A 23,066-nucleotide genomic window follows, 5' to 3' on the forward strand; every position below is an offset into this window, starting at 1 on the left:
AGCAACCTCCCAGCTGAGCTCAATCCCAGTACCCTGAGATCATGACCTGAGCGGAAGGCAGATGCTTAACCGACTAAACCACCCAGGTCCCCTGAACTGCATATTTATGATAATTATACTAATTTATGGTTCTTGGAAGCCCTTAGGTCTCATAGTAGTACTTAAAATATTTCAGTCATTTTATTTCATTTCTAAGGTTTTTTTTTTAAATTTCCATAAAGAGATATGCAGAGAAAAATCCCTAACATCAGATCTCCAACTATAACACTTAAAAAAAAAAAAAAAGATATATTTATTTATTTGAGAGGGAGCGTGTGAGAGGACTAGTGGGAGAGGGAGAACGAGAGAATCTCAAGCAGACTCTGCTGAGCATGGAGCTGGAAGCAGGGCTCGGTCTACCATATATACTTATTTCACAGGTCACAGCCTCAGCCAGAACTGAGGTTTGGCCACTCAACTGACAGTGCCACCCCGCACCCCTCCAGCCGTGACACATCTTTTTTTTCTTTTTTTTTTTTTTTAAGATTTTATTTATTTATTTGACAGAGAGAGAGCACAAGTAGGCAGAGAGGCAGGCAGAGAGAGAGGAGGAAGCAGGCTCCCCGCTGAGCAGAGAGCCCGACGGGGGGCTCGATCCCAGGACCCTGAGATCATGACCTGAGCTGAAGGCAGCAGCTCAACCTGCTGAGCCACCCAGGCGCTCCCAGCCATGACACTTCTAATTGGTCACTATGTCATTCTCTTCCTTCTTCCACTCCCCCATTTCTACAATTCGTATTGATGCCAAGGCTAATCTTAAAATGTTGATTGAATTATATTATGTCCCCCACCACACTCTGATAGTTCACCCAGTTATTTAAAGAATTTAAAGCTTTTCAGCTTGGCTTTCAAGAGTCTATAATGAAGCCTTGAATTATAAGTCACCTTGACTTTCCTCTTAATAAGAGCCTGGAGTTTATTCTTGCCCCTGCCTAGCATGCCCCTTTACTACTTTCCTTTTCTTTTTTTTTTTTTTTTTTTTTTTTTTAAAGATTCCATTTATTTATTTGTCAGAGAGAGAGAGAGGGAGAGAGAGCGAGCACAGGCAGACAGAATGGCAGGCAGAGGCAGAGGGAGAAGCAGGCTCCCTGCCGAGCAAGGAGCCCGATGTGGGACTCGATCCCAGGACACCGGGATCATGACCTGAGCCGAAGGCAGCTGCTTAACCAACTGAGCCACCCAGGCGTCCCACTACTTTCCTTTTCAAAGTATTATCCCTTTGTCAAGATCTGACTGGTAATAGACCATTTTTACAAGGCTTCTTTGGATAAATTTAATTACCGTTGATCTTTTGGTTTTCTGAATTCTCTTAGCACTTTTTGTCAGGCCCTCTTACATTCTCCTTTTCATGTGTCTTAATTTTTTAACTAGGTTTAGTTTGGATATGGGTTTAGAGGAAGGGAAATAAGAGCAAAGAGGTGGACCTTGCCTTTTTTAGCATCCTCTTTAGAACTTAAGGTAGCTTTCTTAATGCTTTAAGTAATGACAGTTATATAAATTTTAAACTCATTCTTTGGCCTTCGACTTTGATTGGTCAGGCAACTCTAGGTCTGAAAGCGTTCATTTAAAACAAGTAAATGGGGGCGCCTGGGTGGCTTAGTGTGTTAAGCCCCTGCCTTCAGCTTGGGTCATGATCACGGTCTTGGGATAGAGCCACGCATGGGGTGGGGACGACTCTGCTCAGAAGGGGGCCTGCTTCCCTCTCTCTCTCTCTGCTTGCCTGTCTGCCTGCTTGTGATCTCTCTGTCAAATAAATAAATAAAATTTAAAAAAAAATAAAACAAGTAAATGGAAAATGAGACTCTTGTACTTTTTTTTTTTAACTTTCATCCATTAAATTACTTGTTTTTTCTGCTTGTTTTGAAACTTTGTAAGAATAAGATCCAAATCAAACCAGAGTTCTTTAATTGCATAGATATTTGAAGTACCTACATTGTATATGTACATCACTTTATCATATACTAGCAACGTACACCATACATTATAAAGGTCTAAAGATAATATCTGAGTTTTTGTATTGGTTGGTTTCAGATTGTCTGCAGACTTAAATGATCTCAGAGAATCAGGTTAGTGCTTGCTTGCTCATTACCCAGGTTCTTTGAAGACAATTTCAAACAAACAGTAAGGTCTGACCTACTAGGTATGGAGACAGAAACACCACAAAATGACAGCACCCGCATATTGTATTGTCAAGGGGTTTGATTGTGTATACAAGTAGCAGTCAGTGGCTATGGGAAGTCAGAAATGGAGCAGTGTGGAACAGGCTACTTGAGGAAGCTTTCTTTGGTGTCTGGGTGTTAGGACTTTGGGGTTGAAAGTAGAGAGTTAGAAGCTCATTTAGAATAAGAGTGGAAAACACAGAAGTGAGGGTGGAAACCGAATAAGTAGGATTTGGATGAGTAGTAGACTGTTCTTGGCTCTAATCTGTGTGTAATAATGTCTGGATGAGTTAGGTGGAAAGCACAGATGGGAGAGTTGTGGGTTAACTTTAGAGAAATAAGCTATATATTCCTTGAGACCAAAAGGAAGTATGAAAGATAGAAACACACCTGTCACTTAGGTTTAAGGAGTTTCGGTACCAATCTCTGTGCAACAGGAAGACCTAATTCAGAAATACATGGTTTTTCTGTGGAGAAAATGCGTTCGAACATTTCTATTTTAGCTGCCTTTTATGGACTGTTTATTTATATATATTTTTTTGATGTTGAGAATAGCAGATCTGTCTTACACACTTAATGCAAGTAAGGAGGAAAATGCCCAGTAACTTTTTATTCTTTAGCATGTTTCTGAAATTCACCTAATTCTTTCCAGTTTCTAATTATTATGAGACTATTCTGTTAAAGGCTAATTTTGCAGATGACTTCTCAGAGTTCTTTATGAAGTCCTGTGTAATTGCATGAAGAAAGGAAATGGGAATTTTTGCTTTTTACATTTCGGGTTGGTAATTGGGTTAGATGGATGGTTCTAAAATTTGCTCAACTGTTTTAGTTTTCTTAGTGAGATATCCATGGAAATCTGTCGTGGAGAGATGAAATGTGGTCTAAGGAGAGTTGGTTTTTGCTTTCCCCTTTTACCTTTATCTTTTTGTGCCTTCTCACTGCCTTAGCTCTTTCTGGATTTGGTGGTGTTGTTTTGTTTTGTTTTTGATGCAGAAAAATGGTTTATTAAAGCACAGGAACAGGACCCTTGGGCAGAAAGAGCTGTTGCCTGGATTTGGTGTTCTTGTATGGAATATTTCTTTTTCTTTAAAACCTAGATAAATTAGAAAAAAAATTAAATAAAACCTAGACAAATTGGGGACACTTGGGTGGCTCAGCCATTGACCATCTGTCTGCCTTTGGCTCAGGTCATGATCCCAGGGTCCTGGGATCAAGCCCCACATGGGGCTCCCTGCTCAGTGGGAAGCCTGCTTCTCCCTCTCCCACATGCCCTGCTTGTGTTTCCTCTCTATCTGCCTCTCTGTCAAATAAATCTTTGAAGAAAGAAAAGGGTCTTTGCTTTGTAAGATTGGTAGTCTCCTTCATTTCTTTTTAGGAAGTAGTATCAGGTGAGATTAAGGAACTTAACAGAGGTCATAGGAATCAGTAGCAAATGGATATAGAATTCATATGCTTTGGTAAGAGGAGTGTCAAGGTGACCATGCAGGTTCTGTATTCTATCTTAATATGGCAGTGGGACCGCTTGACAGAAGAAACTTTTCTTATTCTTATTTTGTGTTGGGCAGTATAGTCAGTCAATGGACTCATCATCTGAATAGAGGAAAACTTAATCTTTTTTTTTTTTTTTAAGATTTATTTATTTATTTATTTGACAGCGATCACAAGTAGGGAGAGAGGCAGGCAGAGAGAGAGGGATAAGGCTCCTTGCTGAGCAGAGAGCCTGATGTGGGGCTTGATCCCAGGACCCCGGGACCATCACCTGAGCAGAAGGCAGAGGCTTTAACCCACTGAGCCACCCAGGCGCCCCGAGGGAAACTTAATCTTAAATAAAACCTAACTGGGGCACTTGGCTGGCGTAGTCAGTGGAGCATGCCACTCTTGATCTCAGGGTTGTGAGTTCCAGCACCACTTTGGGTGTAGCAATTAAAATGTAGATTTAAAAAAATACATGGTACCTTTATTTGTTTACTTATTTTTAAAGATTTTATTTTATAAGTAATCCATTTACCTATTGTGGGGCTCAAACTCTCATAACCCCAAGGTCAAGAGTGGCATGCTCCACAGACAAGTCAGCCAGGTGCCCCGTAGTAACTTCAATAAAATAAATAGATAAGGAAAACTATTCTGTTGCTAGAGCTTTTTAGAAATTTAGTGATAGTAAGTGCTAATCACCTTTTCATAAAGCTCTCCCTTTCTGTCTTTTGTTAGGTGGTATGGTCAGGAAAAAGACTATAATGTGCTAGTCATGGATCTTCTTGGACCCAGCCTCGAAGACCTCTTCAATTTCTGTTCAAGAAGGTTCACAATGAAAACTGTACTTATGTTAGCTGACCAGGTATGTGAATTTTGATGAAAATAAAAATTGAGAATACTAATAATTTAACTGTAATGTAAATTTTTATAAACCAGAGTGCTATGTAACCTTATGTTCAGCAAAAATAAAAAAGACATAATAGTAGGTATACTCATTCAAGTGTACTACTTTAATTCAGTTTAATAGAGGTTTTCCTGTGGCATAGGACAAAAAAGGGTTGTATTGGTTGCTAACTTGTAGAATAGTAGTTTTCACATTGTTTTATCAGATGGAATCTGTATTTTAGTGAAGAATATAGCGGGTTTCTTTATAAGATTTTTGAAGAAAGGGCTTGATAGGTAAAAATGCTGTGGAAGAGAATAACATTTTTAAAATTTAGATTGGACGTCAAAATAAAATGAGATGATACACTGGCATTTGAGGTAGAACTTTTAAAAGTATAAATTCAGGGGATTAGAAAATAGTGTTCATTCTCTGTAATCAGAGCCTGATATTCCAGTAAGATTAATGTAAAAACACTGAGTGGCTCAAGGAAATATTAGCAGATTACGTTGTTTTAATTGTGGAATGTTAAGAACTCAAACGTTGAAAGTTAAGATCCTCCTCATACGTAACATGTAAATGAATCCTAATAAAAGAGTTTATATTCCATAGGTTCTGTAACACATAGGTATTCATAAGTGAGCATTTATTCAGGGCCTTCTGCTTTACTTAGCACCAGAGGGTGCAGAGAAGAGTAAGAACTCTAGTCCCTTTGCCCTAGGAGTGTATGGTTTATAGAGAAAAAATGGAAAAGGTACAGTGTTCAAGGTTTTGTGATAGAAGTCTATACTGGGTACACTGGTAATAGAAAAAAATGTATTTCAGAGAAGGGGGTTGCAATAAAGCAGTGTTGTGGTTTAAGGAGTTAGCTGCTAAGTGTTGGCTCTAGGTGATAGAGAACACTTGAAGGTAAGTAGTTGGTGCCATTTATTATCTTTGGCCACACCTTTTCTCAGTGAATCAATGATCCTGGTTTAATGATGGGTATCAGCCTAGGACAACTAAGTACATTAAGTGAGAGAAATGTTCTGTTTTTCTTCTTTAATAAAGTACAAGTTGCTGCAATAACTAAATGTGCTGTTTGGACATTGCATATACATCTGCTTCCTTGAAATTATAGTTTAAGCTAGAGATTATAGATTTAAGAGACATTTTTGTCAAAGTTCAGAATCTGTATGGTATTAAAAGCTGTAGAGAAAGTGGGGACAATAAAAAATAGAATCCTGACAGATATACTGAGAAGAGCAAGAACATAGGGTAGAAAGATAAAGTTAGTCTTTGGTTATTGAAAACATTTTCAGATACTTTTAAGTGTCTTCCAGAAAAGATAGACATATTTGATAATTTGACAGTTTATTCTAGAAGTGATAGGGGAAAAAAGTGATGCTGTAGTAACAAGACAGTTTTTTTTTTTAACAAGGCAGTTTTTTAAAATTGAAATTTATTTACATAACAGATAAAAAAAGATTGTTATATGCAAAGAATTCTTAAAATTGATTAAAAAAGGGACAGGCCAAAAGAACAATGGACAGAATACAAATTGGCAGTTCCAAATAATAAATGACCAGACTTTCAAACTGTTAGCGAAGAAGTGAGGTCAGTACCTGTCATTGGCAAAATTTAGAAGGAACTAAAATAAGTTTGCCAATGGGAAAAGGAATATTCTGAAGTACTGCTAGAAACTGAATTGTTAGAGCCTATTTTAAGACAGTCTGGTGTCACCTATCAGAATGATAGCTGCATCAACCCAGTCTCTCTCCATACAGTTGTATGGGGTTTATAGCCCTTAGAAATAAAAACAGTAGTAGGTAAGGATATATTTAATTTAAATATGTTAATAGCATTATTATTCTTTACAGTGGGAATAATGGTTGGGGAAAACTTAATCTATACCGTAGAATCTATACCGGCTGTTAAGAACTGTGCTAGGACCTACACCATTTAACTTGGCAGAATTTCTAAGAAATTAAGAAAAGGTTGTTAGAATGACACACTCATCAGTTTTTGAATGTGATTACTTGTGTGGAGAAAAAAACATGGGAGACTTCAAAAAGCATCTAAGAAATAAAACCTAGCATGTGTATGTCCCCATGTTTTATGTTTTTGTTGTATGCTACTAACTTCCAGGAATGTTAAGTTAATAAAAAGAAGCAGACAAGAATAAAATGAATAGGATGCTTTTATTTCAGTTTAAAACAATAACAGCTTATATCTTTGAATTGGTCAACATCTCCATTCCCATATGTGTGCCTTGAGTTCATCAATGTGTGTAAATAAGAGCGTGGAAATGGGTAATGCCATGCTGTTGTAACACAGGTTACCTTGGGGCAGAGAATTGGGTGTGGAATGTTGATGACTTAGCTCTAACTGAAACAAGTCTAAATTTATTACTTTTGTAATTTAAAAATTGCAAACACCAATCCTTCCTGCCAGATTAGATGTTGTTATGTTTGTAATCAGTACTAGAACATGCCAGAGAACAGGGCAGGTTTATACTTGAGTATCCATCAAACTAGAGATAAATGAAGAGCCTGTTTTCCCTTTACACAAAAAATTTTGTTAGTCAGACAACTCTAAATGAAGTTGTTAAAATATACATGTGATCTAATTGAATTATTTGAAATAATTGAGAAATAATGTGTTGCTTTCTTGTATCATAATTCAAATTACATAATTATCTCTCACCCCCTCTTTTTTTTTTTCCAGATGATCAGTAGAATTGAATATGTGCATACAAAGAATTTTATACACAGAGACATTAAGCCAGATAACTTCCTAATGGGTATTGGGCGTCACTGTAATAAGGTTAGTCAAATGTTCTTTGCATGAAAGAACAAAGAGTTTTAAAAACTCCCAAGAATTGCTTTGGTAAACTTTCAGTCTTTAAAAAGTCATAGGAAATTGTATTTGCTTTTGATGATTGCTTTAAAAGATTGTGCTAGAAGGATAATCAGCTAACTCTATTAACTTAGTAACTTGAAGTAAATTTTCTCCCAACTTACCCAACCAAGGTTAATTACGTGTATGGAAATAAAAAATTCCCAAGGGCTTTATACTGAAATGTAATATCTGTTATTTAATTATTAAACAGTTGTATCTGTTTTTCACTCATTCAAATAGTAAAAAAACCCATATTCTTTTTTTCCTGAATGCTAAAATCAGATTTTAACCTTTGTCTCTAAAGTGTGGGTTTTTGTAATATATGTGCTTGTGCCAGCGTGGGAACCACTGACCCATCTATCACCATGGCGTTAACATTTGCTGACTGAGCATGATCATAATGAGAATTCTTCAGTCCTTGGATTTGTGTATTCAAAAGGATAACTTTTGGGTCTGCTTCAAAAGTAGTTGACAGTTTCTTACTTGGGTGCCAAGTTGGGTAGATTCTCCACCCCACCTTCCCCTTTCAAAGGAAAATATATAGTCAAGTGAAACAAACATTCATACAACAAAATTAGTGTTCATTGGGGTCTCAGAATGGTTAACATACGGGGTGATCGGGTTTTAGCTAGTGACGCATGACTGCAGTTAGAAACTAACTGTGTTGACAATTTTTCTGTAATGATTAGTTTTATTGAGTGAATTGCTTTTATTTATCGATTCAATGTTGAGCTCGGGCAGACAGGCAGCATTGGCAATGCACTAAGCATATTATGATCTGATGATCTGATAGAAATTCTCAACTTCAGGACAACTTGGGGCTTTTTGGTTTTTGTGGTTTTTTGTTTTGTTTTGTTTTGTTTTGTTTTTGGAAGGAAGATTCCCATTTGTTTTATTGAATAACTAGGAAATGTTCGGTGTTTTTAGGTCTGGCTATAAATGTTTACCTTTGTTTGCCTGTATGAATGCCAACTTGTAGCCATTACCATTAGAACTGGTGTTACTTGTTAATGTGTGAGACATTAATGTTGATCTGACCAAGTTTTAGGAAATTAAATTTTTTTGTTGAAAGCTAAACTTTAAATAATGAAAGGTGTATATATCTACATATAACTTATCTTGCCATTCCCAGATTGCTGCTGCTGCTTATTTTTTTTTTTAATACTATGTAGCTTCTGTCTCTGAAGCATCCAGGTTCTTAATTGTTATTGCAAAACCTGGTAATTAAATTGAAAAAAAAAATTACTAGTCTTAATTTTTTGGGCAGTTTTGTTAGTTTGACCCTGATCTTTGGCCATTTCCCAGCCCTCTTTCCCCATTTTCTTCCTGCTAAAAACCCGTTATCCTCTTGTGATCTGTGTTCTGCATGTCGACATTGCAGTACATGGTTTTTGTCTTTAATAAATGACCTAGATAATACCTCTCCGCTCCCCCCCTTTAAAAATAGCTTGTTAATTACATAGTTGTGTTAGGATATCCAATTTGCCCCGTGATGAAAACGTTTTTAGGATCTTGTGTCCTCTCGAGAGAGAATAAAAAAAAAAAACCACTGTGGAGCTGCTTGCTGTTAATACAGTTCAGAGAGACCCTAGAGTAGAAGTGTAGTGTTTCACTTAACTAAGATTCAAATTCTAAATGTGTTCTTGAACATTTTAGATTAGTGTTTTGTTTATGTAGTTGGTTTTTAGTGTTTTCTTTCTGTATCGTAGTTTGAAAAAAATGCCAGTTTTATGAGACTGGATTCTTTGGTTGTTAGCTTGTTGTAGTAGTATTCTATTCATGGGGGAAAAAAGAGTGGGGGGCTTTTGAGGTGTTTTTGTTTTTGTTTTTAAGTCAAATTTCTTACTCGGAAAATTGTTCTGAATTTGATATTTTAGGAGTGACCACTCCAATCTTAGTGAATTTGTTCATCTCTTCCAGTAATCAGCCCTGCATGCTTATGAAAACCAATTTTGAGGTGACTAAATGCCTTCTACCTCTTCCTTACTGAAGATTTTTTTCCCCTGTGCAATCTTTTTTGGGGAAGGGCAGATTGTGATACCAAATATTGCAGAGCCAAATTCCCCATTTTTGATTAAAAAAATTAAAAGAGCCAAATGTCACCATTGCTATCCCTGATTCAGGCAGTGACACAATATAGTGGCATTAAAAACTTGAGTACTTTCCAGAATTCAAATGTTCTTGAGTATGTGATTTTTATTTGGAAAACTGAGAAGCTACAGTGCTTGGTGGAAGAAGGATGGCATTTGGCTACCCTGTTCTTTCTCTAATGCCTCGGTGTTGCCTGTCTGCGCCGGCCATTGTTGCAATGTAAGCAATACTGTTTGATGCACTGCCACCCTCTATTGTCTGTTTAGTGTTTAGAATCTCCAGTGGGGAAGAGGAAAAGAAGCATGACTGTTAGTACTTCTCAGGACCCATCTTTCTCAGGATTAAACCAGGTCTGAAACTGTCTCCTATTCCAACCTCAATCCCAAATTCATGTGCTTTTCTTTTTTATTGTTTTATTTTGATTATTTTTGTTTTGTTTTAATTCTGGAGAATGTAGATCTTGCTCAAGCTCTCTTACGTTGGCATTATTCAGACATACTTGGCAAACATATAACATTACTAAGATTTTTTTTTTTTGTGGCTTTTGCTTAAAATTTGTAAAGTTTAGAGAAAACCTAAATGAAAATAGGATTATGTTTAGATCTCTAACATCCTACATGAGGAAATGATATGTTGGTCTAGTATTGAAATTCTTTAATGGTAAACTTGAGATAGACTGTTTAGTTTTTAAAAATGTATTTGGAGTTGAAGAACTTAATGCATGAAATATATCTAAATTCAGTTGCATCAGTGCTGTGTGATGAATATATTCTGCCTCAACTCTCTTCCCCTTCCCTAGTGAACTTCAGGTAAGTGTAGATCAGATTTGAGATCTAGTGTTTCTAGAATTGATTTTCCTCAATCTGTGAATTCTCCAACTTCAACCAAATAGCATGAGATGATGAAAGAGCATTATGTGCCCTGGAACTAGAAGACATTGCAGTCTGACAGTATAACAGTAATATCACTGAAGCACTTACCAAATAATTGCCAATTAATAACACGTAAGATAAATTAAAGGAATGCATAACCTGATGATTTAGTGTTTGGCAAGCTAAGTAAACACCTAGTAATTTTCTTTAAAATATTTTTTATGTAGGTAGAACTCCTCACATTTTCTTTTACTTTCATAGAAGTTAATGAGCTTTGTTAACTTCTTGAGCAAATGAATCTTCATCATACAATTTAGTGTATACTGAGAAGGAAGTATATATTGGCATGAGGAATCAAAAGAGAAAAGTTGTATCTGGTTTATGAGCATACTTTGTAGTTTCAAAGTATGTTCTATACTTTGTACCACATACATCATCTGGGTGATCATTTAATCCTTTTCCATACTGCCCAGCATTATTCCAGGTACCATTTTCTGCTGTTAAATAGGTTTCCGAAATTCAAACTCAACTTTCATTCACAAAGAAATAATAATTGTGACTGATTCTTAATTGGAGGTAGGGAGAGGAGTTGCTGGGTAATTAGGCACATTATAAAGCACCTAGTGCCCTATGTTTGCTTATCCATTCATTCACACATTTAATTTATATTTTGTAGTAGAATCATTTAATAATTTCCATAAAATTGAATTGTTTATTTTCTCTACATACAGGTTAGCTGGGTTGTGAAGAAAAGTTATCTTGTGTGTGAATTTTTGGGGAGGTCAGAGAAATGTGGCCCCTGGTTAAGAGAAAAATTGCTCGATATACTAAAAAATTAGAGATAGTGTTTCTGAGAACAGTGCACCTCTGCTGGATGGTTACCCCAGTATGTCCAACATTAATTCATCCCCACATGCCTTGCATTCTATAAGACAGGAACAGATTTTACTTGGAACACTAAATACAAATGCACAGAAAAGCACCTTGACCTACCAAAAAAATTAGACTTCTTTTGCATATGCAAACCTATGAAAAATACATTATCTTACAACTTACTGAATATTGACTTTTCCTTGTTTGATTGTTTATATATTTGCGGCTGTTTGGTTGTATCTTTGGTTGTATCTGGTGGTGTCATGTAAACACTTCCATTATGTTTATATTCATTTTTAAATTCAAAGCAGAGAGGGCTGCTAAAGAAGCTTGATAGTACCAGATGATGAACTACCAAGAGATTTAGATTTTTTTTTTTACTTTAAATAATCTTCCTCTTCAGTTGTTTGCTCTTAAAATAAGATAGCTCTGTTTAGCAGTTATAATTCTTTTTCCTGACTCATTCATTCTCAGTTTTTATAAGAGAAAATTTAGAGTTGATTTGGTTTGTAGCTTTTGTTTTGTAATAAAGTTGGAGATATTTGAGAAGATAGTGTTTGTTTTCTTAATAAACTACATTTCATCCTTTAGAGTCGTGGAAGGAAAGAACTCTAGTAAATGCTGAGTTTTCATAAAATAATCTTTTATAAAGTTATTAGAAAATGTCTGGTTACTGAGTTGCAAATGGAGCTGCTGAATATAGACTTAGACAGGAATGAAACTATCAGGTATAATCATGTGAGAGTTGTTCCTGTCTTCTCCTCTGCTTTGAAGTACTAAAAGAAGCAATCCCAGAAAATATCCTTTAGAGGAGGGTCTATGTCCTAATCATCTTTTGTTTAAAACCCACATAATTCTTAGGGGTATTTTTAAAGATACTGTGAAGCTGGATGTCCTTTTGTATTTGTTTTGCCTTGTTTTCTTTTCAGTGTGAATCTGGAGAACTTAAGTCATAATTTTTGGTTTGCTTAACAGAAATGTATTTTGCTCATTTTAATATTTGTATGCTGAGCCCATTTGAGTGTGAGCTTAATTTCTCTTTGTTTTGTAAGACTTTCTCATTGACGTATAATAATGCAATTGCTGAGGAAGTGAATTAATCTTACTAGTGAGCCCTCATCCATTTAAATTTTATTAAAAATTTAATCTTTATTCTTTTATAGTAGACCAGGTGAAAATAAGTATCTCCTTGTTACACTGGTGACACAAGCGCAAACCTCAGTGTCTTTCCCATCCCGATGTCCAGTTAAAGGCTAGGGTACAATGCCTGCCTGATACAAGTGTTTTTTTTCCTCTTCTCTTCTTCTCCCCCACCTTCCCTTTCCTTCCTTCCTTCTTCCTTCCTTCCAAGATTTATTTATATTTAAGTACTCTCTATGCCCAATAGAGGGTTTGAACAACCCTGAGATTGAGTCTCATGCTCTTACAACTGAGCCAGCCAGGAACCCCTTGGTCAAAGTGTTTTTCATCCTCCTAAGAGAGGCAAATATTTGATCACATCTTTTCTCTAAATCAGTCACTTTATTTATTCTTATACAGACCCTAGTAGGCTAGGTAACAGGTTTCCTAGGACATCACAGTTTATAAACTGGGCAGAAGGGATCCAAAATTTACTTAATGGAAAGAACTATAAAATGTAGGTATAACTAGGGAGAAAAAAGTCTAGGGCTGTATACTGTAAGGCCACATAGACCTGCCTTGTTGGATAATTTTTGTAAACATAACTTTAATAAGTGAATTTATGATCAAGACTAAAAATTGAAGATTATTTTGCTTTAGAAGGTAGGTAAATATGAATGTATTTTGGATTTTTTTTTCTTCTTGATCAAAACCAGGTTTTTTCCTCCTTTTAAAGTGTTAATCATGACGAATAAACTTTAGTTACTTTTAAAAATTAGCTACATTATAAATGAGTATCTTATTCCCTGTGTACCATATAAATAAGACAGCACTAAACATTATTTTGTTCTAAAATATTAGTCTGGTTTTTAGTTATTAGCTCCTTTAAACTAATTTTAAGTTCTCTTGATATAAGCAAATACTAAGTACTTCTTAAAGATTTTTTATCAACTTACTGTATTTCCCAGAAGGTTAACTTGATAAATGGATAAATGTCAGTGAGAAGTTGTAGAATGTAATGCATGCTTTTTTTAAAAAAGTCCTTATTTTTTGTTAATAAAAATCTTGGTTTTGTTGTCAGTATCAAACTTTGAGTTGTCTAATTTTAAATAATGAACATTCTGTTGTCATACTGAATGAAGAATGGCCTTTGTAAAATGGAAGAATTCCACATAGTTTTATGTTTAGTTTTTGAAACCTCATGCTTGTTTACCAACAGTAACAGGATGACAGATTTCATCATGGCACACAGCACTTTTCAACTCTATCAAACATGTATATATTTCTCCGTTACTCTTCTAAAGACAGGCTCCTGAGTGTGTAGTAACTGGGCCTGTGAAGTTGGTTCAGCTCACAAGGATCAACCACTTAACTGTTTTCTTTTAACTTGTTCTTTTGATGAGGACTAGTAGAAGCCTGTTGAAGTGTTAAGTTTATTCATGTTTTCTGCCTGTGATACTTTATTTTGATACAGTTAAACTAGATAGTATAAATGCCATTTAATGACTAAAAAGCAGTTCATTTGAACAAGGTTGGAAGCCTAATACCTCTTTATTTTCTTTTAAAGTTATTCCTTATTGATTTTGGTTTGGCCAAAAAGTACAGAGACAACAGGACAAGGCAACACATACCATACAGAGAAGATAAAAATCTCACTGGCACTGCCCGATACGCTAGCATCAATGCACATCTTGGTATTGAACAGAGGTGAGTTTGAAAAATTAATGAGTTAATCAGCTCCATAGCAATAGTCACTAAAGGGTTTTTGGAAATATTTTAACTAGTTTCTTCTGATATATAAAGTTGTCTCTTGGCTGAGGATTTGAAGGATGCTTGTTAATCCTTTTACCTGTTGGCTTTAGTCCCTGCTGAGAAGCCAATTAAATGAGAGACCTTTTGTTTTTGTTAAAGGTTAAAGGTTTGTTAAAGGTTAAAGGTTTCTCTTGGGGAGAAAATACTACCTGATGGAAAGTTAGCATACATGCAGTTTTATCTTGATGTATATTTTTTTCTTGCAGCTGAAGATAGTACTTACTTTCTTAATGCTGATCTTGGACTTTTTTTATGTTTTAGTAATATAAGTTTTGGAGAAGAATGCATTAGTTTCTTATTTTTACAAGGAAAATGTTACCTGAGTCCTGATGGACCAAGAGGGGGTGGTTGGGCCATCATCTCATGTTTTACCCTTTCACTCCTATGTAAATTAATAGGATCTGGATTGAGGTAAACATTGTCATGATCTCTTTGCTGTTTCTGTCTTCTATTTTCTATTTCTGGTTTTTTGTTGTTGTCTTTTCTCAGTCAGTTTTTGCTCCTTAAAACAAGCATAGAAATGATAAATGATAGGCTTCCAGGTTAGGAAACTTGAAGAGAAGAATTTTAAGCTTAGGAAATGTTCAGTGTATGTGGGTATATATATTCATATAGATGTTTAATTAGTTTTATTTTATTTTTTAAAGATTTTATTTGTCAGAGAGAAAGAGCACAGGCAGGGGGAGCCGCAGGCTGAGGGAGAAGCAGACTCCTCAGTGAGCAGGGAGCAGGATGAGAGACTTGATCCCGGACCCTGGGATCATGACCTGAGCCGAAGGCAGACTGAACCACCCAGGGGGAGCCTCTCCCTTTGCCTACCACTCCCCCTGCTTGTGTTGTCTCACCTCTGTTTTAAATAAATAAACAAAATCTTTTTATAAATAAATAAAATGTTAATTTATTTCAGGATTCCTCAAGTTTTTATTTTATTTTATTTCATTTTTTTAAAGATTTTTATTTATTAGTGAGAGAGAGCATGAGAGGGGAGAAGGTCAGAGGGAGAAGCAGACTCCCCGTGGAGCAGGGAGCCTGATGGTGGGACTCCATCTCCGCAATCATAACCTGAGCCAAGGGCAGTTGCTTAACCAACGGAGCCACCCAGGCACCCCCTCAAGTTCTTTTTTATAAGTTTCTGCAAAACTTAATAAAGTGTCCTGCTACTTTGTTCTTCCATCTTCATTAACTTCATTTAGAAAGTTGTTCATCTAAATCCTTTTTGTTCTTTAGAAATCAAATTGCAGGACTGTTGGATTTTATGATTTCGTGTTCTGTGAGAAAATTTTGTTTAGAAGTAACTCTTTATGAACTTTTTTTTTTTTTTTTTTTTTTTTTTTAAACTTTAAGCACCTTCTTTCACAATTCACCAAATTGCTCTTTCTCCTCACTTGGGAAAACTTCTTGGGTACCTGCCTTTCTTTCACATTTTCCATAAAAATTCCAACTCATAACTTTACGTTTTCTTTTCTAGTCGCCGAGATGACATGGAATCATTAGGATATGTTTTGATGTATTTTAATAGAACCAGCCTGCCATGGCAAGGACTAAAGGTAAATGAGACTCTCATTACCAGTTTTTTGTTTTAAGAATAAAAATACATATTGGAGATGAACTTTAAGATCCCTTTCAAACATGAGGCTTTCCGAGAGTGAATTATCTTTACTCTTTATCTTTTGGAAAATAAAATATGATCATTTTAGCAAGAATATAAAGGTAATCGAATCCTGTAGTCAGTCCTAAAGATTTAATTTCCTTTAGAATAGTAAGCAGGTACCCATTGGTAACCTGTAGTTTTATCTGAATGGAAATTGACATGGGCTAATTAAAGGTGGAGACGGTCTCATTTTGATGTATTGCCAGTATGTTGAAAATGTATACTTTTATGTGTAGTAAAACTGGTTCTTCTAGTAATATTAGCTATCTTACTTAATTATCCTAACATTTGTTTCTATTAATTAGTACTTTCATCTTGACTTTTGTGAGTGTTAATGATAACTTACCGTGTCCTAGAATTTAAAGGCTATTTTGACACTTTATTGGCCCTTTATTTATTTATTTATTTATTTACTTACTTATTTATTTATTTTTAAAGATTGATTTTATCTATCTGAGAGAGACACACACATAGACAGGGAATGCAAGCAGTGGGAGTGGGAAAGGGAGAAGCAGGCTTCCTGCAGGCCAAGGAGCGTGATGCAGGGCTCGATCTCAGGACCCTGGGATCATGACCTGAGCCAAAGGCAGGCGCTTAACGACTGAGCCACCCAGGTGCCCCATTTTATTGGTCCTTTAAAGGAAAATGGTCTCTGTATTTATTGAGCATCTGTGAACTAGACAGTTGCTCCATGCTTGTGTGGGTAGCTCTATCCATTATTAATTATTTTTACATTGGAAAATTATTTTCACTTCACATACTAATATTACTAAATGATGGGCACTGTTTTTGGTTATTTATCTCCTTCCCTCATGTTGAATATGGGTTGTGAAAACTCATTTCAGATTTAACTTCACCCATTAAATCATGTTCTTATTAACTCACTCTTTCCTAACAGCTAAAAATGTTTTTTGTTTTTTGTTTTTTTTTAAAGATTTTATTTATTTATTTGACAGACAGAGATCACAAGTAAGCAGAGAGGCAGGCAGAGAGAGAGGGGGAAGCAGGCTTCCTGCCGAGCAGAGAGCCGATGCGGGGCTCGATCCCAGGACCCTGGGATCATGACCTGAGCTGAAGGCAGAGGCTTAACCCACTGAGCCACCCAGGTGCCCCCAGCTAAAAATGTTTTTAAAGTAGAAACTCACATAAAACTAACAGCTTAGGGGTGGAAAATTTTTGTATATTGTACTTTGATTTCTTTTTTATTCTAGGTTATGATTTCTCTTGTCTCAAGTTTACATTTATGTCTAGTGGGTTAAACTCAAAAGGTTCTTCTCAGTAGTAGTAAATATGTCTCTGTTTGATTATTTTTTTCCACAGGCTGCAACAAAAAAGCAAAAATACGAAAAGATTAGTGAAAAGAAGATGTCCACTCCTGTTGAAGTTTTATGTAAGGTAAGTGTACATAATGGCTATTTTCTTTTCTTTTCTTTTCTTTTTTTTTTTAAATAAATAATCCAAGAAGTCTGGAATTTAAACATCTTATTCTTACCTATTTGCCATTTTAAATGTATGTTTTGGTAATTCTAAGTATCTTGGAGTGGCTTGAATATATGGGTCATTTTAAATAAGCCTTTTATGTTTCTCGTTTGTTTGGACCCTATAATCTGTTAAAAATTAGTGGAAGAAGAGGGCAGGTAAAGTTTTCTAGTGGAACCTCACCAATTTTTGACAAAATCAGGAAATATTCTCCTTAACCCTAAACTGGTGCTAGCAAAGAAAGGATATTGAAAATTGTCAGGGACATCAAGGAGTAGAGAAACAAAGGCAGATCACAGCAATCCAAAATAGCCAGTGTCCAGCAGTATAGATGACAGTTTGAGTCAGGCTCACTTCCCTGAAATCTCAGACTTTAGTTAGAGAAGCCTGTAAGTTGAGAATGGAGAAGGAGCTGTGTCATGATGAATAACCATGGTATTTTCCACTGAAAGAAAACCGCATGGTCCTCTCTGAGACAATTGCATACCTGAAATTATTAGGAAACAGGATATAATTACATAGTTGGGTGTTAGAAGGGGGAAGTGAACATGGTATTGAAACAGTACTTTGTGGAATGGGGAGAGGTGATGTTTTTAATGTCTCCCTGTCCACAAATTTGCTTTTCCCATCTCTAGATCTACAGTAAAGGAGGAGGGGTTGGCGTGGGTAAGAGACTGTCATCTTTTCTGAGTCTCTTTGGGATTTGTTTTAAATTATGAAATACATTTTAGGTCAGTGAATAAAATGTTCATGTGTTATAGTACACCCAGTTAACTTTAAAATCTGTATAGTTCAAGAAGCAAAATTTGTTTTCTGTACACTACTATATCTGTGCAACATCACGATTCATTTGGATTACTGGAGAAGTCAGACGTTTTTACAGGAAAAAAGGGAGGGAGGGTTAGTACATTGTTTGCTTCTGGGTTATGTCTTAATTTTGATCTAGAAATAATGAACTAGGTCTTTACGGATTGGCCACATACAATTGATTGAGGGTGCAGTGAACACATAATTTTAGTGTTAACTATAAAGTAGTGAGATTATTTTTAGTCTCATAGTCCAGTGGTAACTACATATTTCATATTTGTAATAACTTATGATATTGGTAGTTTTCTTATGTTAATAAGGTTTTGCCTGTTTTTATAAGGTAGGAATGCATGAAGTAAACTATTTGACTTGTAGTTGTTTAGCTCTATTTGTGATACACATAAAAGCAAATTCATTTGGTATATGCTGCTTAACATTAACATAGACCATGAATGTATATTACAAATTTTAAAGTCATGTTAAGAGTTTAAATAAAATGTACAATATATTTATCACTTCAGCTGTCCACTCTTGGAGCAGTGAAGTAGCATAAAAATGAAATCTGTTTATGTCAATGCAGTGAGTAAAAGTACTGCAAGTATGTCCATTCTATCCCACCTTAACCTCCTGCATGTGAGAAGTTTCTCAGAATTGGAAGGTTGTGGGAAGAGACTTTTAACTTACAACCTTCACATGAACATGTACTCAAAGCAGAGTGTAGAGATTTTTGTTTAAATTTTTTTGCATTTTCTACATTGCTGCTGGCAAAAGCTTTTTGGCGGTTAATATCTGTAGGCTTATAGATGTGTTAAATACATTTTTGAGAATCTTTCCTAAGAAGCTGAGCACGTAAAGAGTTTATGCCCACAGCTGTACTTATTAATAATGTTTATGAAAGAAAAACTTTAATCGCCTAACTGTATAGTTATAGGAAACAATTATGATGTATTCACTGGTCTAGATATTATGCACCCATTCAGAAGCTTGTGAAGAGGTTGGAAATAACACAGAAGTATAATTGCAATATAATGTTAGTGGGAAAACAGAATATGTTATGTATGCATTATGATAATGTTATGGGAAAAAACCAAATCCAAACCCAGTCTGTTCGTGATTGATCTGTATGACAACAGTGGTTGTGCTATATGTTTGTACTCTTGGTGATTTTACTTTTCTGTTTGTATAGTTATATACAGCTATACCTTACATAATTGGGGAGAAAGTGCCAGTTCATTGACCTGTTGTGGAAAAGAAACTTGGTGGCTTTCATTTGGTCATTTCTTCATTGTTGCCATTGAATTATTAGACACTGACAGAATAATAGCAAGTTGGATATCCAGATTATTTAAGAATGTTATACTGTAGGGAAAGGATCCATGTTTCCCCTGCCAGTATTAAAAGGTGTACATGATCAGGTGGTCAGGATTTATGAGGATACCAAGTCATATTATAGTTTAGTTCTCAGATCTTGTGGCAAAGTAGTGAAACACTCTCCTCAAGAACACTTTTTACTTGTATTTAAATATTTATTTTCCTGTCCTAAATAAACTTCTTCTTGTTTTTTTTACTTTGTGTTTTAACTCTTGAATTTGTAGGGGTTTCCTGCAGAATTTGCCATGTACTTAAACTATTGTCGTGGGCTGCGCTTTGAGGAAGCCCCGGATTACATGTATCTGAGGCAGCTATTCCGCATTCTTTTCAGGTCAGTTTTTTTGTTTGTTTGTTTTTAAGATTTTATTTATTTATTTATTGGACAGACAGAGATCACAAGTAGGCAGAGAGGCAGGCAGAGAGAGGAAGGGAAGCAGGCTCCCTGCTGAGCAGAGAGCCGGATGCTGGGCTCAATCCCAGGACCCTGGGATCATGACCTGAGCTGAAGGCAGAGGCTTTAACCCACTGAGCCACCCAGGCGCCCCTTCAGGCCAGTTTTTAAGGCGTTTTTAAGACTGTAGACTCTAGTGAGGGAAACTAGTTAAATCCACCCAACACATCTGTTCTGACAAGTAGCAAATTAAAAGCAGACCTAACCCATATGAATAAAATTTTAAGAAACTGAGTTTGGAAAAAAACACTAAAAGAGGGGCACCTGGGTGGTTCAGTCAGTTAAGCATCTGCCTTCGGCTCAGGTCATGATCCTGGGGTCCTGGGATCTAGCCCCACATCGGGCTCCTTGCTCAGTGGGGAGCCTCCTCCCTCTGCCGCTCCCCCTGCTTGTGCTTGCTCTTGCTCGCTGTCTGTTAAATAAATAAATAAATAAAATATTTTTTAAAAAAATAAAGAGGGGCGCCTGGGTGGCTCAGTGGTTAAAAGCCTCTGCCTTCAGCTCAGGTCATGATCTCAGGGTCCTGGGATCGAGTCCCGCGTCGAGCTCTCTGCTCAGCAGGGAGCCTGCCTCCTCCTCTCTCTCTGCCTACTCGTGATCTGTCTGTCAAATAAATAAAAATTTAAAAAAAATTAAAAAAAATAAAGAGACTGAGTTTGGCATGTTCCCATTTGTGGTGCAAATGTGCTTGGAATTTTTTTAGTTTGGGTTGGAGAAACTGTTGATTCAGACTCAAAGTAGAATCTAACTTTTCCACGATAATTGCCATTCATATTAGAAGTGATTATTGGTGGCCCTTGGAACTCTATAGCTTTGCTACAGTTTTTTTGTTAATAACAATACAGTTTGTTTTGTTAATAACAAAATCAACTAATTAAGATAGTTATGGGGCCTATGATTGTGTGGAGTCAGGCCTCAGACTCTAGGGTTCCCTAGGTGCAACCCAGAAGTGGTCTTGAGCATGGAGGGAATAAAGTACATGTGGCCTGAAGTCTTAGTTGGAGGGAATAAAGTACATGTGGCCTGAAGTCTTAGTTGGAAGAGGGTAAGAATTGGGGGTAATTCTCTAACCCCAGAAAAGTCGTCTTTGCAAGCCACCAGCATACACGTCTCCCCCACAAGCTTGTGTTCTTAAACTTATCTGATTAGTTCTTAGGAGGTACCTCCTGGTTGGGTGGTTCCCTAGATAATTGACAGCTTGACTCCATGTTTTTGTTGTTATGCTACGGTTCATTCTCACTCCCCTGCCTCTTTCTAGAAAGTAAGAAAGGTGGCTTCTTTTCGAAAAAGATTATTCTTAATGAATACATCAGACTGAAGTGGTGACATCATTCTCCTTCAGTTGTGACTTGTAAAAAGTGGAATTAATGAACTGAACAGTTAAAAAGTCATGTATATGGAATGAAATCTTCTAGAAGCTACCATACCTAAGAGAAAATACTCTGATTTCCTTAGAAAGTCCCTCACTGTCTTGAAAGCTCAATAGAGTATTTAACTAGACTATTATTAAAGGATTGACATATATCATTTTATGTTTTCCAGGACCCTGAACCACCAATATGACTACACATTTGATTGGACAATGTTAAAGCAGAAAGCAGCACAGCAGGCAGCCTCTTCAAGTGGGCAGGGTCAGCAGGCCCAAACCCCCACAGGCAAGCAAACTGACAAAACCAAGAGTAACATGAAAGGTTAGTAGCCAAGAACCAAGTGACGTTACAGGGAACAAATTGAATACAAAATTGGGTAATTCATTCATTTCTAACAGTGTTAGATCGAGGAGGTGGTTTTAAAATAAATAAAAATTTGGCTCTGTGTTTCTAAAAAAAGACGTCCTTGGAAAATTTGACTACTAACTTTAAACCCAAATGTCCTTGTTCATATATATATGTATATGTATATACATATATGTGTGTATATATATTATATCATTCTCTTGGGATTTTGGGTCATTTTTAACAACTGCATCTTTTTTACTCATTCATTAACCCTTTCCAAAATAAACATTTGGTGTTGGGAATATGGTATAATCAATCAATCCAAAATCCTAGACCTAACACTTGTTGATTTTTAATAATGAATCTGGTTAGTTATGGTATTTGGACTTTATTTCAGACTAACAGTGTTAAAAATTTTTTTCTGCATGTTAATGTTTTAGCATTTAAAATGGGAAATTGTGAACATGATCTAATTTCCGGAGGTGAGTCTGGCATTGCCCCCAAAGTGTCTATCTTCTCAGTTTCAGAGCATCTCCTTTGTGCTCTTTAAATGCTCAAATAACTGAAAAGCTTGACGCGTCTTTCCTAAGTCGAAAACCAGATGTCTCTTTTAGTGGCTATTTAACTACATAAGGTTCTTAATGTCAAAACAGTTGTTTTGTTTTGGACTCTATTTTATAAAATCTTGCAAATATTCAGGGTCTGGGGGCTCGTTATGGAATTGAATTCTGCTGTTAGGCTTTGCAAAATGAAAAGAAACTTGGGGCAAATGCCACCAAACTACTACTAGTCTGTTTCCTGTTTGTCTCTGGCACTCTCAGTGCTACAAGGAGTGGAACTGTTAGGGCACAGCTCCATTCTTGTCACCGTTGCCATACAGTTCGACTCCTCAGTTTCATTGTTTTTGTTTTTCTTTGCGCCCTTTCTGGGGCTTACCTCCTGATACCTGCCTACTTTCTGGAAGTGGTGGGCAGGTAAGGTTTGGTCTTTGGTTTCTAATTATTTAATTTCTGAATGACTGCTTTAGTCTGAACTTAGTCTTTGGGTCTATATTTTTAGTATTGTGTTTTTTTTAAAAATTCTGTAATTTAAAAAGAGACACTAACCTGAGGATACTGTTCAGGAAGTATAATTCACTGATGTCATCCTCATCCCAGCAGCTCATCTATTAGGAAATGAAGTTGAGATTCTTCTCTTCCATGTTTCTGTGTTTGGGAAGGATTCACAGTTGAAGGCTTAATGTAATGGGGTTTCTTAGATGATGAAATTTCAGCTCAGGATAGCAAACACTAACGCTTGCCTCTGTGTCTCAGTTGGGACTTAATTGTCCCTTTTGAGTGTTTTAATCATTGCATGACTAACCACAGTGCCAAACTCTTAATGAGGTA

At 36.2% G+C, this 23,066-nt stretch overlaps 1 protein-coding gene across 5 annotated transcripts in view; it reads left to right on the top strand.

The window, feature by feature from the left end:
* LOC111140875 (casein kinase 1 alpha 1) overlaps window positions 1-23,066 on the top strand; it is a 45,989-nt gene that overhangs the window by 16,474 nt on the left and 6,449 nt on the right. For 2 of the 5 annotated variants that reach the window (XM_022493112.1, XM_022493111.1), the window contains exons 3-9: window positions 4,407-4,533; window positions 7,261-7,359; window positions 13,957-14,096; window positions 15,670-15,748; window positions 17,173-17,247; window positions 19,734-19,840; window positions 21,503-21,651. In XM_022493112.1, coding sequence (XP_022348820.1) covers window positions 4,407-4,533; window positions 7,261-7,359; window positions 13,957-14,096; window positions 15,670-15,748; window positions 17,173-17,247; window positions 19,734-19,840; window positions 21,503-21,651 — 776 coding nt within the window. Of the gene's footprint in view, window positions 1-4,406; window positions 4,534-7,260; window positions 7,360-9,791; window positions 9,876-13,956; window positions 14,097-15,669; window positions 15,749-17,172; window positions 17,248-19,733; window positions 19,841-21,502; window positions 21,769-23,066 lie in introns of those variants that run through there. The other 3 variants (XM_022493109.1, XM_022493110.1, XM_022493113.1) reach the window with 3 other exon arrangements.

The sequence above is a fragment of the Enhydra lutris genome, unplaced genomic scaffold (assembly GCF_002288905.1).
Source record: "Enhydra lutris kenyoni isolate GAN:26980312 unplaced genomic scaffold, ASM228890v2 scaffoldscaffold5, whole genome shotgun sequence".
Classification (NCBI taxonomy): Eukaryota; Metazoa; Chordata; class Mammalia; order Carnivora; family Mustelidae; genus Enhydra; species Enhydra lutris.